This window comes from Bombyx mandarina, chromosome 11, assembly GCF_030267445.1.
Source record: "Bombyx mandarina strain Sakado chromosome 11, ASM3026744v2".
Classification (NCBI taxonomy): Eukaryota; Metazoa; Arthropoda; class Insecta; order Lepidoptera; family Bombycidae; genus Bombyx; species Bombyx mandarina.
Window position 1 is genome coordinate 1,782,974 of NC_143218.1, and position 18,503 is coordinate 1,801,476.

General features: G+C 40.0%; 1 protein-coding gene across 1 annotated transcript; it reads left to right on the plus strand.

The window, feature by feature from the left end:
• The first annotated feature begins 310 nt into the window (after positions 1–310).
• FeCH (ferrochelatase, mitochondrial) lies at positions 311–12,344 on the plus strand. Its single transcript, XM_089731260.1, has 10 exons — positions 311–558; positions 1,569–1,693; positions 2,683–2,848; positions 3,269–3,386; positions 4,231–4,332; positions 6,243–6,408; positions 8,002–8,157; positions 8,564–8,680; positions 9,615–9,742; positions 11,072–12,344. The coding sequence occupies exons 1-10, from the start codon at positions 543–545 to the stop codon at positions 11,166–11,168; spliced, it is 1,191 nt and encodes a 396-aa protein (XP_089587386.1). The 5' UTR covers positions 311–542; the 3' UTR covers positions 11,169–12,344.
• Positions 12,345–18,503: the final 6,159 nt, after the last annotated feature.

Consider the following 18,503-nt stretch of genomic DNA (forward strand, 5'->3'; position numbering starts at 1 on the left):
GGATCCGAAACGCGACCCACTGAGAAGATCCGGTGAGAAACTCAGTGGGCTGTGTCTATGGGTTAATTTACTCGTCGAGCCCTTCGTCGGAAGCGACAGGTTCGGCGAGGACGGTGACCGGTACTTCAGGTACCTAAATGCGCCGTTAATGGATCGGGAGGATCCGTAATGACGTGTTTAGGGCGACGTCATAGAGTTAGGTTGTAGGTACTTATTAACTCCATGGGCGACGTCTACTGCTTACCATTCGGTCCACAGGATCGTGAATGATGTGTACGTAGATAATAAACCTACAGGAGAGTTTGTACCATAGAGTAAGATTATATGGTTTGTACCACAGATTACTATAATAGTTACTGTTTGTACATAATAACAAGTGTATAATCTATGCATAATAATATTAGGTTGAAGGAATGTGTGTATGTCGGTCTTTTTTTTAAATAAAAATAAGTAATTAAGACTGAACAAAAATTGCAATTAAAAAATACTTTATAATTTTCATTTAAGCCAAATATATACTTTATTTACGAAACAATTTAAGGATGATGTCTAAAATTCGTAAGTTTTTTTTTTGGTTAAACGATTTTCGTTATGTAAATAATTAATGATAGGAAATTGTAATTTTTTGTGAGGATGAAACGTAGGGATGGGACAGGTGCCATTTGAAGAATCTTAGTCAACTAAGCCACGAATGTGTCTTACACGAAACAAGCTCGTATCGGCATATCGTCAATATATGTGTATTTTTATTTAGTTCTGTGGACCTGTCCACCTGGTGTTAGATGGTTACCGGACATCTGCAAAGTAAATGTCACCACCCACCTTGAGATATGAGTTCTAAGGTCTCAGTATAGTTACAAAGGCTGCCCTACCCTTCAAACCCTGTCATTTTTAATCTAGTCTTTCCCCAGAACTTGCACAATGCTTTTAAAGTAATTTAATGACATCATAATATTCAGTATCATAATGTAAACTACCGGAACACTTTAATTAACATTTGTACATAAATTTTAATATATTAATAAATTATTTTCACATGTAACAAAAACTGATTGGAATATGTATATATTTTTTGATATTTTAAATATTACAGTTGAATATTACATTCAAATACACATATTACATTTATTTACATTCTTTTTAAATGTTTTAATCAATTTTACACTAATTAAACAAAAATTCTCTCGAGGTGTTTAACCAAAAAACTATAAAGTCTAGTTGTGATGAAAATTGAAATACATATCGCACATACGGTGCTATAAAGTCACTTATGCAATTTTTGTTGACACTGAACTGAGTATGAGAACATTTTTTAATAGTCATTTGTGAGACGAGAGAGATGTTTGCCTTTACTGATGAAGTTTAAAGTTGTTGTTTAAATATTATTTTATTTGTATAGTCTGGCAGAACTATATAAGCACTATATAATGAGATGAATTTTCCAGCGTTTCTTATGAAAAATTACATAATTTGCATAAGTGACTTTATTGCACCGTACGTGCGATATGTCGGTATTCACGTGAAATTTATGAAAGTACCTGTGTAAATTTAATAAACTCAAATTCCAGATCGCTTTAATTCCATGATACTACCTCGTTTACCTCGTGCATTCAGCACGGCTTCAGGAACCGCTGTCAAACCTAAGACTGCTATAGTCATGCTGAATATGGGTGGGCCGGAGACCACGGACCAGGTAAGAAAACACGCTTGACAAAAGTTTCAATGAAAACTATTTAACATTTTAAGTGGTAAAGTTTACAAAATGTAAAAAATAATATCTATATATTAATACGTGAAGCAAAAACTTTGTATCCCTTTTTACGAAAATTGCGCGGACGGAGGAGTATGAAATTTTCCACACTTATAGAGAATATAGAGAAGAAGTGCACAATGCTAATATTTTTTTAAAATAATGCATAAAAGATACATTAAATCAATAAAGAAAACATTACACACACTACATACCATGTATTTGACGCACACACGCATGCATACTATTTATTGTCAAACTTTTGTTCTTGACGTCTGTGGTCAAATTGAGAATAGATTAAATATTGTTTGTCTTTATTAATAATCTTTTATAGTGTAGCCTTGGCGAAATTTGTGATTATAGAACTATTAAATACAATTATAATAGTGTACAAACTTATTATACAATTCCAATTAATTATAGTCGAATTTCGACTACTGCGGGACCTCTAGTAATGACAAAGACATATGGGAAATTAAACTGTAAAAGTAATTTTAATTATGTCTACAATACGGTATACCACAAATTGAGTTGTCGCCACAAATTAAAGCATTGCTTTTATATGTTAATATCCCAGCTCTGTCCTCAAGTCACTTGATTAGGTGCGATAGATTATGAGCCAAATACATTTGGTACCCTGTCGGCATCAGAAAGTTGATAAGACTTTTTGTTGAGCTGACGTGGTAAATAACTAAAATAATGCAGAACATGAATCTGGTTGTAAATCTGCAGGAACCATCGAGTATAGGTACACAGATGCCTGTCAATTTGTTTTGAGATTAGTTGAGCAGCATCTTTCAAACCTTGGAGCTTGATGACAATGCCTCAATTGTGTTTAGCCAACAGAACCCTCTTTGGAGCGTGTGATCTGTTGCCAATCCTGCAAGATGATATTATGATGATGTGAAAATTCAAATAATCTTAATTTACAGGTTGGTGACTATCTTCACAGGATAATGACAGACAGAGACATGATCCAGCTGCCGGTGCAGAGTAAACTGGGACCGTGGATAGCCAGTAGAAGGACCGAGGAAGTCAAGAAGAAGTATTCGGAGATTGGTGGAGGATCACCCATATTGAAATGGACAAATAGTCAAGGTGTTGTTATTTTTTTAATTTATTAATTTATTGCATAAATCCACTTGGTGTTAAGTGGTTACTTCCTTCTGTGTTTTGTACCGTATGTTCAATGAGGAGTGCTCTGAGGAATTGCTTGAGATAATCCCATCATCTCGTGTTTACCACCACAAAACAACACACCAATGGAGTAAAGTTCATCCATACTACCTGGAGCTACTGCGTTCATCCTGCGTTCAGCGGCTTGGGTCTCCCCCTAGCATTGTTAACGTCCATGGGCGACGGTAATCACTTACCATCAGGTGGGCCGTATGCTCGATTGCCTGCACGGATAAAAAAACCAAAATTAGTATTCTCGTCTGCTTATCTGTACAATAAACACAAAATGTCACATAAAACAACCGAGAAGTGAACTATTTATATTTTTGTTTTTTTTTGTAGGTAGTTTATTAACGCAGGCCTTAGATCAGATGCTCCCGGAGTCAGCCCCTCATAAGCACTACGTGGCGTTCAGATACGTTCCTCCGTTCACGGAAGACGCCTTCAGGGAGGTGGAAAGGTATTTTACATACAAAAAAATTGGTCGGTGTTGCTCGGAACTTGTAAAAATGTATACCTAATTTTTTTTTATTGTTTTCTAATGAAATGAATGAAATGAAATGCGTTTATTTCAGGCAACTTAAGCCCATAAAATGTCACATACAATTACATAACATCTAAATCAAAATATAATAAAATTAAAATTACAAATTATCAGAGTGAACAAAAACAAAAACAAACAAAAATGAAACCAAATCAAAATTATTAAAATTAAAATTGTCAACTACTATATAAAATTAAAATTAATAAAAGAACTAATACAATAATTCAATGGTCAATGGGTGGACAAGCTCTCAGCCCACCTGGTGTTAAGTGGTTACCGGAGCCCATAGACATTTACAACCTTGAGATATGAGTTTTAAGGTCTCTCAGTATCGTTACAACGGTTGCCCCGCCCTTCAAACCGAAACGCATTACTGCTTCACGGGAGAAATAGGCGGGGTGGTGGTATCTACCAAAAGTATTGGAAACGTCGGAAATAATATTATGAAACTGGGTTCGTCGAAAAGTTACCAAACGCCGTGTGCTGTGATTATTTCGAAGATGGCGCCAAAAGCAGTCTGCTTAAGGTCAAAAGTCCCTCAGCAATGATCCCGCAGTCAACGTGTTAATTTTTATTTTATATATATTTTTTTATTGCTTCGATGGGTGGACGAGGACCCACCTGGTGATAAGTGGTTACTGGAGCCCATAGACATCTACAACGTAAATGCGCCACACGCCTTTAGATATTAGTTCTAAGGTCTCAGTATAGTTGAAATGAAATTTGAAATCGGTTTCGCTTCATCACGTTTCCCTTACAGCGACGGAGCGGACAGAGTTATCATATTCTCGCAGTATCCTCAGTACAGCTGCGCGACGACTGGTTCTAGTCTGAACGCGATCGCGGATTTCTATAGGAACAGGTAAGGGTTTGGGTACAGCTTGGGTCAATAGTGCTTAGTGAGAGCTTTTTTAACGTTCTCGATAGCGTGAAAGTTAACTCAGATTTGTATGGAGTCGGAACAGCGCCCCTAGCGGCAAACGTAGGCAAACGTTCCGACTCCATACAAATTTGAGTTAACTAAGCACACATATTGGCCCCGAGAACGTTCTCGACATGGACAAGACGGGTCTCTGTTTTAAGCGACATTTTCGCGGCTTTACAGCAGGAGAGCCATTCAAAGTTTAAACATTTGGATTAGATATCATAACAAAGAAAACTTGTAAGCTATTTCAATGGAGTGAACTTGATTGAGACTGAATTAAATATCGAATTGTTGATGTTAATATCAAATAGTCTATATATTAATACGTGAAGCAAAAACTTTGTATCCCTTTTTACGAAAATAGCGCGGACGGAGGAGTATGAAATTTTTCACACTTATAGAGAATATAGAGAAGAAGTGCACAATGCTAATATTTTTTGAAAATAATGCATAAAAGATACATTAAATCAATAAAGAAAACATTACACACACTACATAACATGTATTTGACGCACACACGCATGCATACTATTTATTGTCAAACTTTTGTTCTTGACGTCTGTTGTCAAATTGAGAATAGATTAAATATTGTTTGTCTTTATTAATAATCTTTTATAGTGTAGTCTTGGGGCGAAATTTGTGATTATAGAAGTATAAAATACAATCATAATAGTGTAAAAACTTACAATTCCAATTAATTATAGTCGAATTTCAACTACTGCGGGACCTCTAGTTCAGTTAAAACCATCAAACTGTTGATGCTGATACGAAATAAACCGGACCTTTAATTACAAAGATGAATGTCGCGTGTTTAGCGAAATGTCGCGAAAAACCAAATATCGCCTTTCATACCTCGATATTATCTTACCTTGTAAAAAACTTATAGTAAACTTTTTTGAAACAAGGCTATAAAAATATATTATGTAAAAAAAAGGTTCAATTTCAATTGTGTATTATCTTTAACTAGAGGTCCCGCAGTAGTCGAAATTCGACTATAATTAATTGGAATTGTCAGTTTGTACACTATCATGATTGTATTTTATACTTCTATAATCATAAATTTCGCCAAGACTACACTATAAAAAATATTAACAAAGACAAACAATATTTAATCTCAATTTGACAACAGACGTCAAGAACAAAAGTTTGACAATAAATAATATGCATGCGTGTGTGCGTCAAATACATGGTATTTACGGTGTGGGATGTTTTCTTTATTGATTTAATGTATCTTTTATGCATTATTTTAAAAAAATATTAGCATTGTGCACTTCTTCTCTATATTCTCTATAAGTGTGGAAAATTTCATACTCCTCCGTCCGCGCAATTTTCGTAAAAAGGGATACAAAGTTTTTGCTTCACGTATTAATATATAGATAGGTGCTTTAGGTTGACAAGGTTACCGATCACTGATGAAGAACAATCTAGAGAATGTTCTGGAAAATTTTGGACACGGTAGAAACGATTATAAAAGCTTGGCATAGACATTGACATTCAATATACCTAGTCCAGCCAATAAGTTCTGTGTTAACAAATGAAAATGAATTTTTTTAAATAAATGAATTAATGTAATGTTATTAAAATTTATACCTACAATATTTATCTCAATTCGTTCGACTATTCGACGATAGATGGCGTTACGCTTACCGGCGTAACAATATATGTACTATATTATTGCAACTAGAATTGAGAGCTGACACGAAATTGTTGTAATTTTTGGCCCCAAATGACGTCACACGCGTTCAGCTGTAGTACAGTATCGACACAAAAAAATTAAGAGAACGGTTTTCATTCCCTCCTTATTCATCCTTAATATTTGTTCAGTCTTTGGTCTTCGTTCATTACAGGACGATACCGGAAAACGTAAAGTTTAGTTTGATAGAACGCTGGGCGTCCCACAAGCTGTTGGCGAAGGTCTTCTCCGAGAGGATCAAGGAGAAACTGGACAAATTCGATGAGAAGATCAGGGATGACGTATTGATACTCTTCACGGCGCATAGTCTGCCTTTGAAGGTGAGCAGCCTCGCAGAGCGTTTGGTACCTGAAGGTAGGACCTCTTGTGAATCCGCGCGGGTAGGTACCACCGCCCTGTCTATTTCTGCCGTGAAGCAGTAATGCGTTTCGTTTTGAAGGGTGGGGCAGCCGTTGTAACTACTGAGGCCTTAGAACTCATGCCTCGAAAGTGGGTGACGGAATTTACGTTGTGATGTCTATGGACCACTTAATACCAGGTGGACCACGAGCTCATCCAAACAAGCATAAGCACCCATCTAAACAATTAAAATAAGAAATAAAACATACATACAGATCGTTATTTGTACAGCAAGTATCTGTTTTCATTTTTCTAGGCCATTCTTGGTACACATGCCCACATAGAATCCCGGAATGGTACTTGTTTCCATTCTAAACCATTCTTGGTACTCATGCCCACATAGAATTCCAGAATGGTACTTGTTCCCATTCTTCTAAACCATTCTTGGTACACATGCCCACATAGAATTCCAGAATGGTACTTGTTCCCATTCTTCTAAACCATTCTTGGTACACATGCCCACATAGAATTCCAGAATGGTACTTGTTCCCATTCTTCTAAACCATTCTTGGTACACATGCCCACATAGAATTTCAGAATGGTACTTGTTCCCATTCTTCTAAACCATTCTTGGTACACATGCCCACATAGAATTCCAGAATGGTACTTGTTCCCATTCTTCTAAACCATTCTTGGTACACATGCCCACATAGAATTCCAGAATGGTACTTGTTCCCATTCTTCTAAACCATTCTTGGTACACATGCCCACATAGAATTCCAGAATGGTACTTGTTCCCATTCTTCTAAACCATTCTTGGTACACATGCCCACATAGAATTCCAGAATGGTACTTGTTCCCATTCTTCTAAACCATTCTTGGTACACATGCCCACATAGAATTCCAGAATGGTACTTGTTCCCATTCTTCTAAACCATTCTTGGTACACATGCCCACATAGAATTCCAGAATGGTACTTGTTCCCATTCTTCTAAACCATTCTTGGTACACATGCCCACATAGAATTCCAGAATGGTACTTGTTCCCTATCTTCTAAACCATTCTTGGTACACATGCCCACATAGAATTCCAGAATGGTACTTGTTTCCATTCTAAACCATTCTTGGTACACATGCCCACATAGAATCCCAGAATGGTACTTGTCCACATTCTTCTAAACCATTCTTGGTACACATGCCCACATAGAATCCCAGAATGGTACTTGTTTCCATTCTAAACCATTCTTGGTACATATGCCCACCTAGAATTCCAGAATGGTACTTGTTCCCATTCTTCTAAACCATTCTTGGTACTCATGCCCACATTGAATTCCAGAATGGTACTTGTTCCCATTCTTCTAGGCCATTCTTGGTACATATGCCCCTATACATATAGACTTCCAAAATGGTGCTTGTTCCCAGACTTGTAGGCCATCATTGTTGTACATATGCCCATTTAGAATCCCATAATGGCATGCATGCCCATATTTTTGGTACACATGCCCATCTAGAAATACAAGATGGCACGATTACCCAATATTCAATACTGGATATTTTTGATTGTTACATATTCAGGCCGTATCGAGAGGCGACACGTATCCTCACGAGGTGGCCTCCACCGTGTCGAGGACCATGGAGGAGCTCGGCGGCCGGAATCCGCACCGGCTCGTCTGGCAGTCCAAGGTGGGCCCCCTGCCCTGGCTCCAGCCCTACACCGACGACGCTATCAAGGTCAGTCCCAACACTTTACAGCAGTAACAGCATCCTGAAGGCATTAGCAGACTGTTATGACTTCGGGTCACCGTCCTCAGCGAGTAAATTACTCAACTCTACACAAATTATAATTTGCGTAATTACTGGTGGTAGGACCTCTTGTGAGTCCGCGCGGGTAGGTACCACCACCCCGCCTATTTCTGCCGTGAAGCAGTAATGCGTTTCGGTTTGAAGGGTGGGGCAGCCGTTGTAACTATACTGAGACCTTAGAACTTATATCTCAAGGTGGGTGGCGCATTAACGTTGTAGATGTCTATGGGCTCCAGTAACCATGTAACACCAGGTGGGCTGTGAGCTCGTAAGCCGATCTATGCAATAAAAAAAAATACTGGGGAACCACTAGTCTATGTCATTGTATGTCCAGTTGTACGCGAAGCAAGGAGTCAAGCACCTGATCCTGGTGCCAGTGGCCTTCGTCAACGAACACATCGAGACCCTGCACGAGCTGGACATCGAGTATTGCGACGAGGTAGCCAAGGAGGTGAGAACCATCAGTGAGCTAAGTGCGAGGTTTTAACGTTTTCGATAGCGTAAAAGTTAACTCGAATTTGTATGGAGTTTTTTTTTCATTTTTAACAACAGACAATTGAGGGTAGTCTGTTCATTATTTCTCTTGAATACCATCTTAAAGTATAGTTTACGACGAGGTAGCCAAGGAGGTGAGAACCATCAGTGTACTAAGTGCGAGTTTCGTAACGTTCTCGATAGCGTAAAAGTTAACTCGAATTTGTATGGAGTTTTTTTTTCATTTTTAACAACAGACAATTGAGGGTAGTCTGTTCATTATTTCTCTTGAATACCATCTTAAAGTATAGTTTACGACGAGGTAGCCAAGGAGGTGAGAACCATCAGTGTACTAAGTGCGAGTTTCGTAACGTTCTCGATAGCGTAAAAGTTAACTCGAATTTGTATGGAGTTTTTTTTTCATTTTTAACAACAGACAATTGAGGGTAGTCTGTTCATTATTTCTCTTGAATACCATCTTAAAGTATAGTTTACGACGAGGTAGCCAAGGAGGTGAGAACCATCAGTGTACTAAGTGCGAGTTTCGTAACGTTCTCGATAGCGTAAAAGTTAACTCGAATTTGTATGGAGTTTTCTTACAACACCAATTGAGGCTAGTTTGTTTATTAATTCTCTTGAATACCGTCTTAAAGTATAGTTTACATTTTTTTTATTGCCCTTGTAGGCAGACGAGCATAAGGCCCACCTGATGGGGAGTGGCTACCGTCGCCCATGGACTTCGGCAATGCCAGGGGCAGAGCCAAGCCGCTGCCGATGCGTTGTAATTATAGTAATAGTTAACCAACGACGTTAATATTAACGGGAACAGAAAACTTTAGCTAATCTTAGTATATATATATATATATATATCTATGTGTTATGTATATTGTTGTTTGCCGCGGCGCCCGCAGGCCGGGATCCTCCAGATCGAGAGGGCGGCGGCTCCGAACGTGCACCCGACGTTCATCGCGGCGCTGGCGGACGTCGTCGCGGGCCACATCAGCAACGGACCGAGGATCTCGAAGCAGTTCCTGACCAGGTACGTGACCTCACCGCTGACCACAAACGCGTATTTTAATAAAGCTTGCCTTCTCGGCTAAGTTTTGTGTTAAGTGGTTACTGCACCCCGTTACATACCCGATCCTGCGGACAGAATGGAAAGCAGTCGACGTCGCCCCAAGCACGTAATTTCGGATCCTCCCGATCCACTAACGGTGCTTTTAGGTACCTCAAGCACCAGTCATCGTCAGTAAATTAACCCTCAGACACAGCCCACCGAGTTTCTCACCGGATCTTCTCAGTGGGTCGCGTTTCCGATCCGGTGGTAGATTCTGCGAAGCACGGCTCTTGCTAGGGTTCGTGTTAGCAACATTTGGTTAAGATAATTCTGTTACGATAGTTCAACTACCCGCGTGTAGCTGAAATACCCCCCCTACCACCTACCAGCGGATAAAAAAAGAAAAGCATACAAATAAAAAGTTACAATCGTATTGAGAACCCCCCTTTTTTTGCAAAGTCGGCTAATCAACAACAAAAAAAAACACGGTCTCTATACACTATAATTCTATATAATATATTATATATTAAATATAATATATTAATACGTGAAGCAAAAACTCTGTATCCCTATTTTAGGAAAATTACGCGGACGGAGTAGTATGAAATTTCCAACACTTTTACAAAATATAGAGAAGGAGTGCAGAATGCTAATATTTTTTTGTAAATTATGCATGAAAAATACATTAAATCAATAAAAAAAAACAATACAAACCCTACCAAGCGTTTGACACACACACGCTTATATACTCTTTTGTTTATTGTTTAAAAGTCTGTGGTCAAATTGAGAATAGATGAAACGCAAATCTTTGTAAATGACCACCATTTTACTGAGATTATATTTCATCTCATATCATCTCATTTAATTTCATTCCAGTCGATTAATGTCTCAAATTAATCATCTTCATTTCATTTCACTCCATAATATCATTTTTCATAAAAATATGAATATACATTAAAATAAGACATGACTTAAAGGTCTCAGTTACCAGGTCATAAAATCCCTTAAAAAAAAAAAAAAAGATGAAACGCGACCCACTGAGAAGATACGGCGAGAAACTGAGTGGGCTGCTTTTTTTTTTTTTTTTCCTACCTAAGCTGATGGCCTTGAGAGGCTATTCCAGCGTAACCTTGACTAGTAGGTGAGCTCACGGGGCTCAAACCTGACGACGTTGCTAACACGAACCCTAGCAAGAGCCGTGCTTCGCTGAATCTACCACCGGATCGGAAACGCGACCCACTGAGAAGAACCGGCGAGAAACTCAGTGGGCTGTGTCTATGGGTTAGGTCGTTATATACTTTGTCGTTTCAGATGTCCACATTGCGTGAGTCAGAGATGTCTCGCGTCGAAAGAGTTCTTCAAGAGATTGTGTGGCGCCGATCGGAACGTTGATAAAATAGGATCTTAAGTATAGGAATGGCGTATGAGCAGAAAATAGCATTTAAATGTATAAGCGTGGGTGAATAATGGCGATGTAGAACGTAAATGAACTGGTGTAATAAAAATCAAACCGGAATAATTATAATTTGCGTAATTACTGGTGGTAGGACCTCTTGTGAGTGTATCTGCCGTGAGGCAGTTTGAAAGATGGGGCAGCCGTTGTAACTATACTGAGACCTTAGAACTTATGTCTCAAGGTGGGTGGTGGGATTTACGTTGTTGATGTCCATGGGCTCCGGTGACCACTTAACATCAGGTGGGCCGTGAGGTCGTCCATCTAACTAAGCAATAAAAAAAAAATTGTTCCGTTCTTATCAATCCTACATGCATATAATACATATAAATATATAATTCGTATTGTGAACAGTAGGCAGGGGTTTGACTCTGCCCCTGGCATTGCTGAAGTCCATGGGCGACGGTGACCACTCACCATCAGGTGGGCCGTATGCTCGTCTGCCTACAGAGACTATAAAAAAATATATATTTTTGATTTATTTATTTTCCTTGTGTATGTAATCCTATTTATCAATAAATAAATGATTTGTTAATTGTTTTGCGTAACTTGGTTGTGGAAAATAAAAAAAAAAACTTGTGAATATAATAATTATTAATTTGTTTGTTGGTTTGGTGAGATTTGTTGATTAAATAAGATATAGTATGTATGTATGTATATTGAGAGGTGAAATACTGTTTGGGTTAAGAGACACTTTAATAACTTCACACGGGAGAGCCATTTAAAGTTTGATAAATAAGCATTTGGAAAAAATATCATAACAACAAAAAAGCTTCAGCTATTTTTGAATGGAGTAAGCTTAATTGAAGTTCAATTAAAAACATGGAACTGCTTTGATGCTGATACCAAATAAAACGGGCCTTTAATTAAAGAAGAAGATAATTTTTTTGATTTTTTTTTTATACTTTATTTCAGTTTTTTTTTTTAAAACCATAAAATTTTGTTAGTAAGAATTACTTATAATCTATGTTAGTAACTTAAAAATCCAACACATAACTATCATTATATTTTATATCTTTACATTTTTTTTTCTCCTTCCAAGTGCCTGCTGCAAAGGCTATTAATCAGCAGTCCCTCGATCTATGTCGATAAATGTCTTTTACCCATCAATATATACATATATACGTATGAGGTATGTGTTTTATTTTTATCCCGGAATTTTATTTTAAGTAATATTAGGAAGTCAGTATATCAGAGGAAGTGTGAAAGTAGCCCAGGCAGGAGCATCGATTCTGAACTCTACTGCGAACAACTGATGAGATTAAAGCAAGAAGTTGAGAGAAAGCGGCCGGAAATAATCAACAGAAGGGGTGTGGTTTTTCATCAAGATAACGCTAGACCTCACACAGCTTTAGCCACTCAGCAAAAATTAAGAGAGCTTGGCTGGGAGGTATTAATGCATCCGCCGTATAGTCCTGACCTTGCACCTTCAGATTTCCACCTGTTTCGGTCTGTTCAGAATTCTTTAGGCAGTGTCAGGTTAACATCACGAGGGGACTGCCAAAACCAATTGTCGCGGTATTTTGATCAGAAGACCAAAAATTTTTATAGCAATGGGATCATGTCCCTACCTACAAGATGGCAAAAAGTTATCGAACAAAATGGTACCTACATATCTTAGTTAAATGTAAATAAACTATATTAAAAAATGTTGTAAATTTTCTTAAAAAATGCGAAGAAACTATTTCTTATATTTAAAAAAGATAAAATACTTTATCTTTCTGTATACTAAACGGCAATTTCGTTGGTAAATTGCTAATAATATACATGAAAACAACACATAATGTGAAAATTTGTTAATATGATTTTAAAACGAATATTTCGCGGAAGGGCCGATATCTTCATTGCCCTTGTAGGCAAACAAGCCTACGGCTCACCTGATGGTGAGTGGTTACCGTCGCCCATGGACTTCAGCAATGGCAAGGGCGGAGTCAAGCCGCTGCCTACCGTTAAGTACTCTCCACAAGCCTCGTTTGAAGAAGGACATGTCATAGCGCTCGGGAAACACCGTGGAGAGGAGTTCATCCTAAAGCCGGATGGTACGTGGCAAAAAAGATCTCTGGAAACGCACTGTGGATGAACGCAGTGGCTTCAGGTAGTATGGATGAACTGTACTCCGGTGGCGGACGATGCGATGGGAGAAATGAGATGATGAGATCATCTCAAACAATTCCTCAGTGCACTCCTCATAAGAACATACGGTACAAAACACAGAGAGAACCGAAGTCCCTCCGCAGACTCAGAGGTTCCAAACGATCCGAAAGAATGGGATAATTGACAACGACCCTCTTTTGTTTGTAGTTTGTAGTTAAATGTATTCTTGATATAGTGGGCGTATGGTGGGTAGTCCTACAAAGATATTGCACAGCACAAAACGATATAACAGTTCTGAGACATAGACATTTCTAAATTAATCAATAGTTGAATCAATAGCGTAATAAGTAACACGAAGTCATTGAAATTCAAGCATTAACACTTTCTATAAGTGAACACGTAATATTACAAGAGTCGCCTAAATTCGCATCCTGAATACATGATGAGGTGGAAAAAAGTGACGTTATATTTACGCGAACCGACCTACATCTAGCCGAGTCCTATACTACGCTAATATAGACACAGTCCTCTATAGCTCTGTACTGATCCCGAGCTCTTCTCGTACACAAACAGACACAGATCCAACCTACATCCAGCTGAGAGTTCTATACTACGCTACTATAGACACAGTCCTCTGCAGCTCTGTACTGATCCCGAGCTCTTCTCGTACACAAACAGACGCAGATTCGACCTACATCCAGTCGAGAGTCGTATACTACACTAATATAGACACAGTCCTCTGCAGCTCTGTACTGATCCCGAGATCTTCTCGTAATCAAACAGACACAGATCCGATCTACATCCAGCCGAGAGTCCTATACTACACTACTATAGACGCAGTTCTCTATAGCTCTGTACTGATCCCGAGCTCTTCTCGTATACAAACAGACGCAGATTCGACCTACATCCAGCCGAGAGTCCTATACTACACTACTATAGCCACAGTCCTCTATAGCTCTGTACTGATCCCGAGCTCTTCTCGTACACAAACAGACGCAGATTCGACCTACATCCAGCCGAGAGTCCTATACTACACTAATATAGACACAGTCCTCTGCAGCTCTGTACTGATCCCGAGCTCTTCTCGTAATCAAACAGACACAGATCCGATCTACATCCAGCCGAGAGTCCTATACTACACTACTATAGACGCAGTTCTCTATAGCTCTGTACTGACCCCGAGCTCTTCTCGTACACAAACAGACACAGATCCGACCTATATCCAGCCGAGAGTCCTATACTACACTACTATAGACACAGTCCTCTGCAGCTCTGTACTGATCCCGAGCACTTCTCGTACACAAACAGACACAGATCCGACCTATATCCAGCCGAGAGTCCTATACTACACTACTATAGACACAGTCCTCTGCAGCTCTGTTCTGATCCCGAGCTCTTCTCGTACACAAACAGACACAGATCCGACCTATATCCAGCCGAGAGTCCTATACTACACTACTATAGACACAGTCCTCTGCAGCTCTGTACTGATCCCGAGCACTTCTCGTACACAAACAGACACAGATCCGACCTATATCCAGCCGAGAGTCCTATACTACACTACTAGACACAGTCCTCTATAGCTCTGTACTGATCCCGAGCTCTTCTCGTACACAAACAGACACAGATCCGACCTATATCCAGCCGAGAGTCCTATACTACACTACTATAGACACAGTCCTCTGCAGCTCTGTACTGATCCCGAGCACTTCTCGTACACAAACAGACACAGATCCGACCTATATCCAGCCGAGAGTCCTATACTACACTACTATAGACACAGTCCTCTATAGCTCTGTACTGATCCCGAGCTCTTCTCGTACACAAACAGACACAGATCCGACCTATATCCAGCCGAGAGTCCTATACTACACTACTATAGACACAGTCCTCTGCTGCTATGTACTGATCCCCAGCTCTTCTCGTATACAAACAGACGCAGATCCGACCTACATCCAGCCGAGAGTCCTATACTACACTACTATAGACACAGTCCTCTGCAGCTCTGTACTGATCCCGAGCTCTTCTCGTACACAAACAGACACAGATCCGACCTACATCCAGCCGAGAGTCCTATACTACACTACTATAGACACAGTTCTCTGCAGCTCTGTACTGATCCCGAGCTCTTCTCGTACACAAACAGACGCAGATCCGACCTACATCCAGCCGAGAGTCCTATACTACACTACTATAGACACAGTCCTCTGCAGCTCTGTACTGATCCCGAGCTCTTCTCGTACACAAACAGACACAGATCCGACCTACATCCAGCCGAGAGTCCTATACTACACTACTATAGACACAGTTCTCTGCAGCTCTGTACTGATCCCGAGCTCTTCTCGTACACAAACAGACGCAGATCCGGCCTACATCCAGCCGAGAGTCCTATACTACACTACTATAGACACAGTCCTCTGCAGCTCTGTACTGATCCCGAGCTCTTCTCGTACACAAACAGACGCAGATCCGACCTACATCCAGCCGAGAGTCCTATACTACACTACTATAGACACAGTCCTCTGCAGCTCTGTACTGATCCCGAGCTCTTCTCGTACACAAACAGACACAGATCCGACCTACATCCAGCCGAGAGTCCTATACTACACTACTATAGACACAGTTCTCTGCAGCTCTGTACTGCTCCCGAGCTCTTCTCGTACACAAACAGACGCAGATCCGACCTACATCCAGCCGAGAGTCCTATACTACACTACTATAGACACAGTCCTCTGCAGCTCTGTACTGATCCCGAGCTCTTCTCGTACACAAACAGACACAGATCCGACCTATATCCAGCCGAGAGTCCTATACTACACTACTATAGACACAGTTCTCTGCAGATCTGTACTGATCCAGAGCTCTTTTCGTACTGAAATTCTTACTCTTTACGTTAGATGATAAAATTTGTTTTAAATAAAGATGTATTTTTGTTGTTTTTCGGTCACGTTAAGTAGTGACGCCTTTCAAATTTGTTTGACACTGTAATGTATTATTCCGCGGATCCCATTGTTCGAACGTTCTAGAATGCGCTTAGCACGTTTACGCGACTGTATTGTGGCCGATGATGTATCGTGTACAATCATATTTTAAAATCACAACAATGGTTCTTGAAGTGACAGTATTTTAAACTACACGACGACAGACAGACAGAACAAGCAAACCTATTCGTCACACGTATATTTGCTCAAGGAAGGTTTTTTATTTATTGCATTAATGGGTGGATGAGCTCACAGTCCACCTGGTGTTAAGTGGTTACCGGAGCTCATAGACACCTACAACGTAAATGCCGCCACCCACCTTGAGATATAAGTTCTAAGATCTTAAGTATAGTTAACACGGCTGCCCTACCCTTGAAACCGAAACGCATTACTGCTTCACGGCAGAAATAGGCAGGGCAGTGGTACCTACCCGCGCGGACTCACAAGAGGTCCCACCACCAGTAATTACACATAATTTTTGCGGATTTCATTTTTATTATACGATGTTAGTTTATTTCCTTCACCGTGGAAGTCAATCGTGAACATTCGTTGAGTACGTATTTCATTACAAAATTTGGTACCCGCCTGTGGGATACGAACACCGGTGCATCGCTCGACACGAATGCACCGGACGTCTTATCCCTTAGGCCACGACGACTTCAAAATGACATTCCATGACATTCCATCCTCACATAAAAGAGTCTGCGACCCAATCCTTCCTAATCGGTCGAATCTACCTCATGATTTGTAAGCGAAGTAAATTGTTTCTTCGTGACAAGATGACACTAACAATCCTGCATACGTCGTGACCTATGCAAGTGTAGTGTTCGCTCGCGCTGTACATACAGACGTTAACACCTTCACTGCAGAACAGATCCATATTGGCCCGCCGCGTTACTATCAACTGGTGCGACGAGAAAAATCATGTCCCTCTCGCTGATGCGGACCAATTACTTCAGGTGTTTGTAAGATTTCGACACCGACAACTTCTTCTTCTTCTTCCTAGCGTTCTCCCGGTCTAATGCCGGAGTTTCCGCTTTTTCTATTTAAACTTCTCCACTTTGCCTGACAACTATCACTATATAGTATAAAATAAAGTCGCTTTCTCTGTTCCTATATCCCTATGTATGCTTAAATCTTTAAAACTACGCAACGGATTTTGATGCGGTTTTTTTAATAGATAGAGTGATTGAAGAGGCAGGCTTATATGTATAATAACATCCATTAAATAGTGGAGAAATCAATAATAAATTACAGTTTCCGAAGCGAAGCGAGGGCGGGTCGCTAGTATACTATAAATTGTATATACTAGTAGCTGTACCCGTCCGCTTCGCTGGGCATTTAAAATTAACATTATTATTTCTCACCTCCACGAATATTCTCATCACTAACGCCACCGCAACTGGTGTAGGGAGTCCAACATTCATATAAATATTATTAGCCTATCCATTAAGTACATGTATTTTCTACATGGATACCAAGTTTCAAGTCAATCGGATGCATGGTTCAGTAGCTATAACGGAACATCCGTAAAAACCACTGTAGATTTATATATTAGTATAGATGTTTTCGCAAAGTTATAGAGCATCTTAATCTACTCTAATGCTGATGAGTCTAGAAAGACCTGTTAGACACTGGTGGTAATATCATTGGGGGCGCCTTTCGATCCGCCACGGCGGATTAAGCGGTAGGCAGCGGCTTGACTCTGCCCCTGGCATTGCCGAAGTCCATGGGCGACGGTAACCACTCACCATCAGGTGGGCCGTATGCTCGTCTGCCTACAAGGGCAATAAAAAAAAAGATCTAGGTCAATGATTTTACTTACTGCAGGCGAGCTGTTAATTCCTCTTCGGAGCAGCGTTGTATGCGAGGAATGGTTTATCTTCACGACGACCTAAAACTAGAATCGAAGTATCTTAGGATGCCAGAATGCTACTTTAATAAAGCGGTGCGATACGATAATTCTCTTATTCTCTTGTTATCGGAAACATTAGATTCCCGCGCCATCGCCCAGAGCATGCCTTGTTGGAATCCCCCGGATCCACTCACGGTGCTTTTAGGCTCTTCAAAAACCGGTCACCGTCCTCGTCGATTACAACAAAGAGTTCAACGAGTGAATTAACCCATAGACACAGCCTGAGTTTCTCGCCGGATCTTCCCAGTGGGTCGCGATTCCGATCCGGTGGCTACGTGAGCTCATAGACATCTACAACGT